This window comes from Netta rufina (assembly GCF_964035555.1).
Source record: "Netta rufina genome assembly, chromosome: 4".
Classification (NCBI taxonomy): Eukaryota; Metazoa; Chordata; class Aves; order Anseriformes; family Anatidae; genus Netta; species Netta rufina.
In genome coordinates this window covers 66,114,781-66,128,850 of record NC_140127.1, presented here as the reverse complement: position 1 = coordinate 66,128,850, position 14,070 = coordinate 66,114,781, and the positions used below count along the sequence as shown (strand labels likewise).

The following is a 14,070-nucleotide window of genomic DNA, read 5'->3' as shown; positions in this document are numbered from 1 at the left end:
ACCTGTTACTGTTTAAAGTTTCAGGTTCATCTGTAGAATATGCAAAGCTCTGACTTTGCTATAAATGTGAATGGAGATTTTATCTGGTTACTCCTAAAGCTGGCAACCAAGCACAGTAATATACTGCGAGCAGCAGTGGTTATCTGATTTTCTGAACATCATCACACTTATTTGAAAAAAACCCATAGACTCCAGTTTACAAAGACAGTATAGTCCACATACTGTGCCATTATGATCACATGCAATAGCAGAGGTATTAGGGTGTGACTGCTGAACAACACTTGGTACGGTGCTGTGCGCCCTCTCCCCGGTACTCTTGAGATAAAAACAGAACGACAATAATAAGTAATAAAATAAGTCCTGATTTCAGCCTGGTAGGTGGAATACCAAGGTAGGAATATTTTCTGGGCTAGTTCTGTGCTGTTAGGTTGGGCAGTAATTAAATAATAACTAGTATATTTCTGGGAGCAGGAACTAGAAATTCAGCACAGCTAAAGTCAGGGAACTGCATTTACTTACAGAAATTACAAATTTGCCTTCATAAATCAATGCAATGGCTGGTTGGGTTCATTAACATTGAAAAGCTGTATCTCATTTAAAAACTTAATTGAATTTCATGAAAAATCCAGAGTTCCTTTTTATACCTGTATTTCATCATCAGTTTCCTGTACATTTCTACCACCTGAGGAGAAAAAAAAAAAAAAAAAAAAAAAGTTCATTCACATTACAGTTTAATTCCCCAGTAAAAACAGTCATTTTAGGAATGAACGAGGAAGTATAAACAAGATGAATTAAATATAAATTAAAAGAGTTTAGCTTTTTAATTTGCATGTTCTGTAAAAATTCTCAGTGAAGGTAGATACTTCTTAATGCTGAACTTAAAATGACAGATAATGATCTTCTTTACTGAGTGTTAAGATGTTGCTTTTCTCCCCAGTTCTATTGATATGAATACATGGAGATAAGCTTCCTGATTTAAAGGTGTTGTTTGTTGGTATTTTTGTGCTTTACTCTGTTTACCTTTACTTGAACAGGTGTCTTCTTGGCGATGACCCAACTCTGTAGTAGATTTGTACCATGGAAAAAGACTGTAATGAAGAATCCTTCATATGAGTTTTTTGTTGACTTTGTGGTTCACACAACTACCACATGTGTCAGCATAACAGCAGGTTCTGTATTTTGCAGGCTGATTTCCATTATCTTTGTCCAGAATAGGGTGCAGTCAGGACCTCATTTGAAGATTGTAGTGTATGAGGATGACAGGATTCGGACCTATCTCAGTAGATGAGACTGCCGCAGTCTAACATTTTTTTTCCACTTATATGAGCTCTTTACTCCCAGTAGTAAAAGAGGTGAGATACTATTGTGCATTTTGCTGCTGAGATAGATTTTGTTGTTGTTGTTTAAAAGGAGGAATTTTACTGAATAATTCATAATCGGGACAGCAACCAAGTAGTTACAAGTATAATTATTTTACTAATTAAATAATGAGTAAAATAGAGTCTACTTTCTAATTCTTTTCTACTTTTCTACTAGTATAGTTTTAAAATAGAGTCTACTTTCTGTCTTCCTTTACAGACAAGTTTACTAAATCAATAATTCAGTGAGATAGTATGTACTTGTGCTTCACTTGAGAGTGAGTTGTCAGAAATCTTGAGTCTTCTTTCTGGGACTTAGTTCACACTTTGAGCTCTGGGCCACTCTGGTTTAGTCCCTCAAGTGTCAATCCACAAGCAGCTATTGCTCATCACCTGCAGTAAAACCGTGACATCTGTCACACTTCCAACAATGGCATGAGAGGCCAGAATAGCAATGTCATTGTGATAGTCTCAATTACTGTACATACATTCTTTTATATATTTTACCACCTCATCAATTATCGCAGCCATTGCAGAGGTTTTCACTGAGCTGTCTATGATAATGTAATATCTTTTCCCTGAGTGATGACAGCTAATTTAGAACCCAACTTTTAGTAGTTTAGTTTGTTTTTCCTGGTACAAATTATATTGTATGTTTTCCAGGCATGATGTTCATGCTGCTCTCAGTTCCCTACAGGCTCTAGGATTACTCTCTTTATTGTCTTCAAATTGTGCTTTAAATTACGCAATTCACACTTATCACATAAAATTCATTTTTTTTCCTAGTTCAGTCCCTCAAGGTATGGGAAATAAGTAAATGCAGTTGTATACACTTTATGCTTTTTTATTATTATTATTATTTTTGCAGAGACTTCTACTCCTGCTCCTAGTGAAACTTGGGTTTTCTTGTTGATGTGCTGTGGGACAGACAGTAATTGCAGTGTCCCTCATGCTTCGAGTACAGAGTGTGGATAGTTGTTAGTGGTCTTTATCCAGTGTGAGAACATTTCTTATGTTGATGTCATCCAGAAAACTGTTCCCACTGCACAGAAGAGAATTATCATAGGATGCATTCCCTCATACCTAAGAAGAATGAAGTAATTCATAACATTATTTTTTTTTCCCTCAGAGTTTAAGGACTGTTTTGATTCCATCTTTAAATTGCACACCAACACTTTGACTCAGTGATTGTGGAAAGCTGGTGTAGTCACTTGAAAGGAAATTAAATTGTTGGTAATTAAATTAATTAAATCGTTGGTTTGAGGAAGTCTCAGTTGCAAATTAATCTTTAAATTGATCTTCATAATAATACTTTCTTCACATCTGAGTGCCTGGATGCAAAGACCAGGTGCAGTCTTGAAGGAAATGTAGGATACTGAGAAGGGACTCAAATGGTTAAATGGTTACAGTAAATAGGGTTACATCAGGCTAGTGGCCAATCACTAATGGAGTTTTCCAGGGATCCATTTTAGGGCCAGTTCTCTTCAATGTTTTTATAAATGATTGGATGCAGGACTCAAATGCATACTAAATAAGTTGTGGACCATACTAAATTGGGAGGAGCTGTGGACTCCCTCAAGGGTAGAGAAGCCCTGCAGAGAGATCTTGACAAATTAGAGATCTGGGCAGTCAACAACCACATGAAGAGACAAGTGACAAGACAAGAAACAAGAGCAAGTGCTGGATTCTCCACCTGGGAAGGGTATATACAGACTGGGGAATGAGAGGATGGAGAGCAGTCCCCCAGATCTGGGAGCTTTGGTTGATGGTAAGTTAAACATAAATCAGCAGTGTGCCCTGGCAGCCAGAAGGGCCAACCATACCCTGGGGTGTATCAGGCACTGCCAGCCAGTCGAGGGAAGAGATTGTCCCACTCTGCCTTGTGCTGGTGCGGCCTCAACTCAAGTACTGTGTGCAGTTTGGGGCACCACTGCATAAAGACATAAAACTGTTTGAAAGTGTCCAAAGGAGGGCTACAAAGATGGTGAAGGGTCTAGAGGGGAAGGGTATGATGAGAGGCTGAGGTCCCTTGGTTTGTTCAGCCCAGAGCAGAGCAGGCTGAAGGGAGGCCTCATGGTGGCCTGCAGCTCCCTCACGAGGGGAGCGGAGCAGCAGGTGCTGAGCTCTGCTCTCTGGGGACAGCGACAGGACCCGAGGGCATGGCGTGGAGCTGGGACAAGGGAGGGTCAGGCTGGGTGTTAGGGAAAGGTTCTTCACCCAGAGGGTGGTTGGGCACTGGGACAGGCTCCCCAGGCCAGTGGTCATGGTACCTGCTGGAGTTCACGAAGTGTTTGGACAATGTTCTTAGACATTCGGGCTGAGTTTTGTGTGGTCCTGTGCAGAGCCTGGAGTTGGGCACAATGATCCTTGGAAGTCCCTTCCAACTGGGGATATTCTATGATTCTATGATAATCTACCACTTGAACAATAAGAGATCTCTCAGAGATTGTTGTTGCTTCATCTGTGCTGTGTGTGTGTGTGTAGATATTTTATTAAACAGGCAACACTGGGGGAACAATCTGTCAAACTGATCTTTCAAGCTGTGCAAAGAAGAAACTATATGATTATTTTAGCTGCATTAAACTCCCTCATATCAATATAACCAAGAAAATAAAAAATAACAAGGACATCAATACAACTAAATTGAAAACATAAAACAGTTACTGTCCTGAGCTTATAAAATTTCTGGGTTCTGCTGGAACCAATTGCTCAACCATGAGATGAAGCATCTGAAATAGCCTGAAGAGGGACAGCAATGAAAGCCTTTTTGGCACATACCCAAATGAGGTTATGGTTTGCATTCAGACCCAACACACCCAGGTCCCATGGTCTAAATGCAATTCATGGTATCTAATGAGTCTAACTGTATAAACCTATTAAGGAATATTATTAGTTAATTCCTGCATGAAGTTTGTAACCTCAGATTTAGTTATCACCTCTCATTTAGAAAGGTGGTGTGATGTTTTAAACACTTAGTGATAAGGATTCTGGCAATTCTTGTGTTACGTGCTTTGGTTAGAAGAGGGGTATAATAAATTTAATAAAGGGGGAAGCAAAAAACAGTGTCAGCACTAAGAGTTATATGAAAAATTTGAGTATATCCTATTTTAATTCATAGGTAATTATACAAAATCAACTGGAATTATTCAGATGTGAGCATCAGCAAGTGGATCACTGCACCTTTCTTCCCTTATTTTCCTGTTGTATTTTTCATAAAAAGAGGTCTCTGTGACATTCTACAGCTAGTCAGTATTACTTTCTATACAGATTGAATGAAAATTATGTATTTGGTTATCTAGTTATATTTAGGGAAATATATTTTATTCTGTGATGCATCCAAGTTATATGAGAATGTATTCTGACAGTTTATTTTAGCAAAGTAGTAATTGAACTCCCTTAGTTAGTGTTAGCCTGGGAATTATATCATCTGTGCCAAAGCAATTGAATTATTGAGGCTATACATTACATTTGCAATGCTTGTGCGATATGAATCTTCCAGGGCAAATTATATTTCTTTCCAGCTTGATATTATAAATTTGAGTTCATCTGGTGATAGCTGAATACCCTTCTGTGGTTAAACACCAGCATTCATGCAAGCAATTTTAAACCTCTGAGGTTTAAACCCAATACTGATACTTAATGGCATGATAACTTAAGGTGTTGACATAGTAAATAGTGTTCAACTTCCATTCCTTACATTGCAGAAATCACTCAGCAGTTTGCACAAATGATACCATAAAAAAGAAAAGCTGTTTTCAAAATGGTAACTCTGATGTGATGTGTTGCTCTTCCTTGTTGATGGTTGTCGCGTTAAGGGGTGTAGCTGATTAACCGTTACGGGCCCGGTCAGATTCAGAGTACTGAACCAGTCGGACATTCATCAAAAATGCGTTAACTATCAGGGGGTCCAGTCAGACCTTCACCAAAACGCATTAACCGTCTGGGGGTCCGTTCAGACATTCACCAAAAACGCATTAACTGTCTGGGGGTCTGGTTGGATTCAGAACACTGAACTATCACAGTTAACCACCCTCACCCTAGTTGCACTTAATGAGAGCTATCACAATGCAATAAAGTATGGTTTATTACAGCAACAGATAATCAGGTTCTTTTGGATTGCCGGTGATAGGGACTGTCTGCAAAAGCAAGCTAGTATGCATGAAATACACAGGTGTTGTAGGTGTTACAGATGTTACAGGTGTTATAGGTGTTGTAGGTGTTACAGATGTTACAGGTGTTATAGATGTTATAGATGTTACAGGTGTCACAGGTGCGCAGCCTAGAAATAAACACGTTAAAAGGATCAAAGACTCTATAGAGATTTATAAGCAAGTATTCAGATCTCACCCAAAGGCATCCCAATGGGGGGGGGGAGAGAGGCTCAGCCCGTCGACTGATCCCAGGAGTCAGGAGGTCCTAAGGATGTTGTATTTCCTCGGGATGGTATCTCCCCTGACGGTGGTATCTTCCCTAACATCCCCTCTCTCTTGGACCAATTTATATTATTTTCTATCTTTTAGGTGGAGCTTGAGTGGCTCTAGTCAAGCATATCTTAGTTATGATTGGTGTAAAGTTTTCCCGTCTCCGTTTAAAGTAATAGGCTCCGAGAAATTCAGGGCGCATGCTCAGTGAGGGGTGGTCGCACCTTGGAGGTGGGTAGCTTTTGGGATGGAGGTGTGTTTTGGTATTATAATGATATTATAATGAGCAAAAAGTACACTAGGGTACAGCATTTGTCAAAACATGACAGGTCTTTGGCTCAGGGTGGCAAAAAGAGGCAGCTTTGTGCACAACAAGAACAATCGAGGCCCCACCTGATTACAGAGCCTAGCCGTGGTGTCTCCACTCCACTCTACGCTCTGTGCTGTTCCTTAGAGCTAGCACACCAAGTTTCCCCAGTGCGATAGCATCTAAGGTTGGGAGCCTAGGAAACGCTCAGGTAATGCAGTTATGCCCTACCCTGAAAGCCTCTTCAATGCTGTACCTTTTCCTTAAAAATGTGAATGTTAGTTTTATTTTCCTAGTTACTTCAGGCATTTACACCACATAATCCACCCCGTGACTATAGTCACTCAAGCTTCACGATGGTTGGAATATGTCGGGGATATCACATACATTCTCAGAATGAGGTTTATCGAGTGTATGTACATTGTGTAGGGATGCTAAACGTTTCTTATAAACCAGAGTTTAACATACAAACTAGTTGTCAGTATAAAACATAATACAGTGAGTATTAACAGAACAATAACAGGGTGAAGCATCTTGTTGAAGATTCCCGTGGCAGCTGGTGACCATCCAAACAAAGTGTCCCACCAACGGTGTCTCTCATCTCTCTTTACTCTTTCCATCACTTGATGTATTTCTTGTGCATCATGATGGACAGTAATCAGAGTCTTTTGTCCATTTTCTCGGACTTGTGTCATCAGCTGCTTCAGGTCCTCATGTACCAGCAATTTCTTCACCAAGGTTCATTCCAATAGGAGTAGGCAGCAGTTCATGAAGCAGAATATAATTAGATGCAATAAGTTGATAAGAAGTGTCAGGAACTGAGTATCTAAAATCACATCCTAGAATTTTGGTAAAATTGCAAACACAAACATTAGAGTGATTACTGGTATCTACCACTGCATTATCTACGACTATAGAATCACAATGAGTTCTCATGCAAACACAACCTTTCCCAATATATACAAGTACAGTTTCAAGGGTTTCATTAGGATGTATCTCAAAGTGGCAAATATTTTGCTCAGTGTCAAGACAAATGTCTTGGGATTCCAGCGTGTTACTTTCACAGATGAAACCTTTTTGTTCATGCACAATACATGCATTTACATCAATTGTTTGCCACTTTCCTCCCTTTTGATGGGCCCATACTTTATGCTCTTTAGGATAAAGTATAGTTCCATTATGATTGAGTCCTAATGCAATGATTGGATATACATTGTATACGGTGGCATTACTTATAGTAAGTATAAAGGCAACAGTTTCATCATTTTCTGCACAATGGGTAAAGTTGACTAATTGCCACCAAGCTTGAAACTCTTTTTCAAATTCTGAAGTAATAACCCAAATCAATTTTCGAATTTCAGTGGGCAAAGTTTTTCCTTTTCCCTCTCTAATAATAGCTGCTGCTACAGATTGTATCCATAACTGCGCTTGGATGCAGCTCAAGGCAAGGGAGGTATTGCCTTGGGCTTTTCCAAGGGCATTTACAATTAATTGATGATCATTTTCCTCAATTTGTTCCCAATGGGGTAAAATATCTGATAGAAGCCATTGATTTGCTCCTAAAGCCAATAAGGATGATTTTATTGGTTGTTCCAGTTTCCTTAGGTCATCTGTAGTAGCAGTTACTCTACTCATTAAGACCTCAGCACCAATGCTATTTAATATACCTAATCCTGTCCCTAATAACCTAGTTGCATCCCGTGGCCCTTTTTAGGGACCAACTAGGGTTAAAGAGAATTTGTTGTTGTCCCACATTTTTAATTATGTAAGGACCTATGTTGAAGATGGAAGGAGTTAGACCAATGGGAGGCTGAGTCGGTTCGTTTTCAAGTATCTGCGGAGGCAGAGGCTTCTTATCCTTTGTAGTCGATGATGTTTCTGTATTAACCATGAATTCAAATAATATTTCTGTGCCTCTGTAACCCCAAAGACAGTACACAATTATAGGTTTGGTGAAAGTAAAATTGTACCAGCAATCAAAATTTGGTTCAGTTATTGTGGAAGCTGTCTTAATTTCAGTCGGCCAATTATAAGTGGATCAGTTAGTTATTCGGCAACCAATTTGTATTGTCTGTCCAGACATGGCTTGAAGTTCAGCCATTCTTAGAGAATCATTCCAACTCCATTCATCTTTTGAAAATATTTTGTACTGTGCTATACTGTGACAATACGTGGTTAAATGCCATGGTGAAACACCTCAGTTCCATGCACAGCCACAGTAGCTAAGTTTCCTTTAAGGTCTGTAATTGCATCAAGGTCAGGGTAAAGCATAGCATTATTAATCCAAACTGTTGATTCATCATCTTCCAGCTGTCCATATACAGTTCGCTCAGGGTTCCTGTGAACACAAAGGAAAATAAAATATGCTCGGTTGTACTCAACCGGCAGGGTTAGAAAGAGGGTGAAATAGCAATCTTTGATTTCCCATGCATAGAAATATTTGGGAGTAGTTAGCACTATTACTACTGTTAGATACACAGAGGGCTTTCACTATCTCTGCCATGTTTGGAACTGCGGCAGTCAAAGGTGTAGTGTTAGCATTTAACTGTCTGTAATCCACTGTAAAACGCCATTGCCTGGGTGGTTTCTTTACTGGCCACACCAGTGAATTGTAAGGTGAATGGGTCCTTTTAATAATGTCTCTTTTTTCCAATTCTGTTACCACCCAGTCAATCCCCATAAGTGCTGCTGCTGACAACAGATATTGCCGATCATTAATGATTTTAGCAGGGGATAAGGGTATGGATGTTTGTAACAGGCTCAGTCTCACAGTGCCTGAATCCCTTTGATGTGTCGCGAAACTCCACACAGTTCCATCAGGGAGCTTCCACGTACAACCATGCAGTATGTCAAATCCTAAAATATTAGTATATGCAGCACCAACTAGTACTTCTATCCTGGTTAATTTTTGTTCCTCTGGCAACCAGAGTGAAATTTTTGCAGTGGGACATTGTTTTTCCACACCATTGATTCCCGTGAATTTAACCCTGTGTTGACCACCCCTGCTCAGGGTTTGTGTTATGCTCAGGGTTTGTGCTGTCTCATGTGTAATTACTGACATTTGGGTCCTGGTATCAATAAGAAAATTTACCAATATTTCTGGGGGGTTCAACAGGAATGGCAATGATAGGGTCAGAGTGTTCATTAGAGAGCCATTGAATTGCTAATACCCGCTGAGCAGGGTGGCTCACTGCCCTCCCCGGGGATAAGAGTTTTTTTGCCGACACCACAACTCACTCCATTCCCTATTAGGTTTGAATCTCTCTTTGAATTTGGGGTATCTGGGATTTTGAGTGTGGATTCGGTGGACCTGCCGAGTGGTCTTGGGATTTAATACTGGATGAATTAATCCAGCCCATTCGGTGTCCGTACTTATCTATGTCTTGTACCAATTCACTCCAGGTGGGAATAGGGGAGTTAGGATTTTGCCTACAACCACTATCATCATACTTCAGGCATTTACACCACAATGGTTTCAAAAATAGGAACAAGTTTTCAGGTGTGCATGAACTTTACATTGGTTAAGTTTGATCAAGTTGATCTAGTGGAAGATGTTCCTGCCCATGGCAGGAGGCCTGGAACTATATGATCTTTAAGACCCCTTCCAACTCAAATCATTCTATGATTCTGTGGTTCTATGAAGTAGAAACAAGATTTTTTAACCTAAATTATGCTCCCATATTTCAAACAGCAAATGGCAAATAGCCCCTAGACCTAGATAATGTTCTTCAGCATAAAAACCTCTGGAGGCTTTGACATTCATTTAGTGAAAAAGATTGACAAGCCATTTCTGTAGTAATAGTGTAAAATTTCTAGCTTAACAGAAGGTACAGTGCTTTGGGAGCATATTTAGATGATGAAGATAGTGGGACAGTACTAGTAATTTGTTAAACGTACACAGAATTCTAGTAGCCCTTTCAACCTCCTCCAGGTTAACAGGCAACATAGTCTACATTTGCATATTTTTACTTCATTGAGAACTTCTATTGGAGTCAGACTCAGCTTTAGAATTACTTGGTCTCCTGTGGTGGTTTTTTTTGTTGGTTTTTTGTGTGTTTTTTTTTTCATAATGGAAGCCACATTGACCTCAAAAACCATGAGCCATTCTGAATAATGCAGGGTCAAAGAGGACAAGATCTGGCTTTTGTTTCCATAGGGGTTTTGAAGAGCAAGGGCTGCTTGGAGCATATGCAAGAGCTGGCTTTGGGTTGTTGAACCTAACAGGAATCTGTTATATGTAGAGACCACATGAGTTGTGGGTGAGAACTGTGCATAGAGGGTTGTATACCTGAAAGGAGGGTGTAGTAGGGACAAAGTGAGGCTATTTTCAGTGGTATCTGATGCTAGGACAAGAGGCAATGGGCACAAACAGGAACACAAGACGTTTCCTCTAAACATCAGAAAGTATTCACTGTACAGGTGACCGAGCACTGGCATGAGGTGCCCACAGAGTTTGTGGAGTCTCCCTGTTTGGAGATATTCAAAAGCTACCTGGACACAGGCCTGAGCAACCTGCTCTTGGTGACCATGCTTAAACATGGGAGCTGGACCAGTTGACCTTCAGAGGTCTCTTCCAACCTAAACCATTCTATTGTCATGTGTATGTGTACACACATACACATAGGGATATATTCACATAGGGAGAATGTTTCACAGTTCATTGTTTTAACATTTCTGTTTTGTGAGTGTCATCTGAAAGATGGTGTCGGGGGTATGTTTGGGGAGATGGGAAAGTAAGGGATGTCACTTGCCCACTTTGCTTACTTGGAAGAGCACAACTCCCTGGATGCTGTTTTTGTCACTGGCTCATTGCCTTGGGTTGCTGCTGTCCTTGCAAACAGGAACCAGAGCTAACAAGGTTTCCCACAGTTGACCATAGAACTGAATTTTGGCCAAAAAGTTAACAAAGCTACCAAGCTTTTTTTAGCAAAAAACTTACCAAGCTACCAAAAAGTGTGCTGCATAAATCTCTTGTTCCTGTTTTGTTGTTGTTGTTGTTTTTTGTTGTTTTTTTTTTGTTTGTTTGTTTTGTTTTTGTTGTTGTTGTTGTTGTTGTTGTTTTTTGTGTGTGTGTGTGGATTTTTTCTTTTCTTTTTTCTTTCTTTTGTTCTGTGTCCCCTCTTGAAAAACACACTGAAGTGAGTGGTGAAACAGTTGAAATTAATGGGGTTGTAAAATAACTGGAAATTGAAACTTATGAAAATTGATGACCTACTAAACTTTTCTAAGCAATTTTCTGTTCTCATTCCAATAAATGAAAACAGTGGTATTAAATTACAAAGATTACTTGGCAAAACTCCTGGTTTATCTGTGTGAGGAAGTTAGTGCATAGTATCTGGAAGTGTAAGCTCTGGATCAACTCTCATGGATCAACTTCAGTACCTGTTACCTGCAAGACACTTCACTTTCAAAGCAGATACAAACATTCGTTGCACAAGATGGTTCTTGATAAGCATTAAGAGTGTAGGGGGGTTGTGAGGAGCATACAGTGAATTGCAAATCCATGCTCAATCCATGACCTCCCACCTGCCTTGTGCAGGTAAATCCTAAGCTACCTTGCATTTGGTGCAAAGTATGATTATTCACAGGAAAAAGTGTTCTCTATATTGAAGTGTTTCTGTTTCATAAATTCACAAACCTAACTAGTGCATGTTAACTTTTATTTATTTTTATTTATTTATTTATTTTAGGGAAAACCACAATTTCATTTTATGAAGTGTCTGTAACCAAAAATCAAAAATAAGCATTGAGACTTTAGAAGACTGTTGAACTAATTAACTCTATTAACTAATTTACTGTAATTAAACATTCTAGATTGTGAAGAAAGCCCTTCTCATAATGAAGCTACAAAACCGGTCAGTATACTTACTCAATTGTACATTTTTTTTTCCCAAACAGGCGGGAGAAAAACATTATCACCCAACTTGCGCACGATGTGTCAGGTGCAGTCAGATGTTTGCAGAAGGAGAAGAAATGTATCTTCAAGGTAAAAACAAACAAACAAACAAAAAAGCAAGCAAACAACAACAACAAAAACAAACAAACAACAACAACAAAAAAACAACAGTTATATTAGGCAGCATGCTCACATGGCTGAGCTGTATTGTGCATATTCTTCATAACTACCAAAGAAAGTGGAGAATGCAACATGTAGGCTAAGGAAAAGCAAAAGCAACAGCAGGAAAACTTATTTATTCTTATTCACTGTTACTTCTCTCTTGATTTAAATCACAGGGCAAGTGGCAATCACAGGAAGAATGAGTGGTAGCAGGTTGTTTTTTTTTCATGCAGATGGAAGTGCTTGACAGTGAAGATTATGAACCTTTCCATTTACTAGAAAATGTGACTTTTCTGCAGTGATAAGACTTCCACATAAAAGTTTACATACATGCAGGACAGTAGGTTTCTTAAAGCTACCATTGAAGATGTAACACCAATTCTGCACCCACTGTTCATTTACATACAAGGAGAAAGCCTATAGAACCTTACCTGAATTCTTAGTCAGGCCTGACATTCTCAGGGTAACCTCTGAGAATGGTGATGATGATGCCATGGATCTGAAGCCTATACCAGACAGTGCCTGTACTGGAGACAGCCAGGAGCTTGCACAGAAGAAATTCAGTGTTTCTTGTCAGGGAATTTCAGCGGTAATAGGAAAGACTTGGTCTGTAAATTATTCAATAATAATAATGATAATAAACATAGATATAAGCTAAAATCTGCATTTCAGAAGTAGCAAATTTTGGCTGTACTAAATTGATCAAAGAGAAAAGCTGTGTACACAGTTAAATAGAGGGTCAGTCACCAGAGAAAATGAAGGCTTTTGCCTGCATTTTTGACAGGGCCTATGTTTTCGAAACAAAATAGAGAAGAGAAGCTCAGTAGGATGTGGGAACTGCAAGGTTGGTGTATTATTCCAAAATCACATCCTTGCCCATTGCATTACAACTTATGCAATTGTCCACAGTTTTCTAGAAGTGTACTTAGAAATCATTCTTTAAGCTGGAAAAGTTTGACTTTAAAACAAAACAGTGGTCTCAGTAAGATCTAATTATAATTTAGTATGTTATTCAAAATTACAATTTTATTGTCACTTTGGTTTACAACAAGAACTATCTCGTTAAAGGACATAATGATCCTTGTCTGTGCTCATGCATTCTCTCTCAGGAGCCAGAAAATGCTGTGGTTTTTCCAATTGCAAAGTAGCTTAGCAATGCTAAAATCCCCTGGGAAATCAATACTTTTAAAAAAAGATACCAAACTGCAGATTTGTTTCTAGATTTCAAACCATCTGAAATTGCCTTGCAGTGAATCTTTTTAAGTTTAGTTTGTTGTAAGGATTGATATTAATTTCTGTCCAGATTTACAGTTCAATAGCTAAAAAACTATGCTCTTGTCCTACTAACTTAGACCCATCTTACTCACTTTATTTCCTGATACATGAAACATTCCTACCAACTTGTTATCATACACTTTATTACTTCATGTAAAAAGGAGTTTCCATTAGAAACTTAAATGAAAAACTTAACTTTGTTAAGTGTTAACTTTGTGAAAGATCTGTGATTAGTTATTTGAACTGCCTGACCTGATGAGTTAGATAATTAAAAAAATCCTAGGGGTTTATAACATGTTCTTTGTCCTCTTAATAAACACACATAAAGTTCCCTTAAGAACTTTAAGCATGTGCCTTAGCAGAAATTGAGTCTTCAGTAGATCCAGCAGATGACTTTTGGGTGAAATGACTTTTTGTTCTATATGAAAAGTTCCCTAGCCTATTTCATGTGACCACAGACAGGAGTAAGTAATTCAAAAAAATTGATCTAATTACTATTTAGAACCACTTGGAAGATTTACATCAAATTATGTGCCATTTGAGACAAACTCTTTCAGTTGGTGAGCTCAGACCCATTCATAATTGGAGCATAAATTAGCACTGAATTTGAAGGTGCTATAAAACCATTTCTTAGTGGTTCAGTCCCTAGAA

At 38.9% G+C, this 14,070-nt stretch overlaps 1 protein-coding gene across 4 annotated transcripts in view; it reads left to right on the top strand.

Annotated features, from left to right (window-relative positions):
* Window positions 1-14,070, top strand: part of ABLIM2 (actin binding LIM protein family member 2) — a 146,820-nt gene that overhangs the window by 76,732 nt on the left and 56,018 nt on the right. For all 4 annotated transcript variants that reach the window (XM_084286157.1, XM_084286159.1, XM_084286158.1 and 1 more), the window contains exon 7: window positions 11,985-12,072. In XM_084286157.1, coding sequence (XP_084142283.1) covers window positions 11,985-12,072 — 88 coding nt within the window. The remainder of the gene's footprint in view (window positions 1-11,984; window positions 12,073-14,070) is intronic.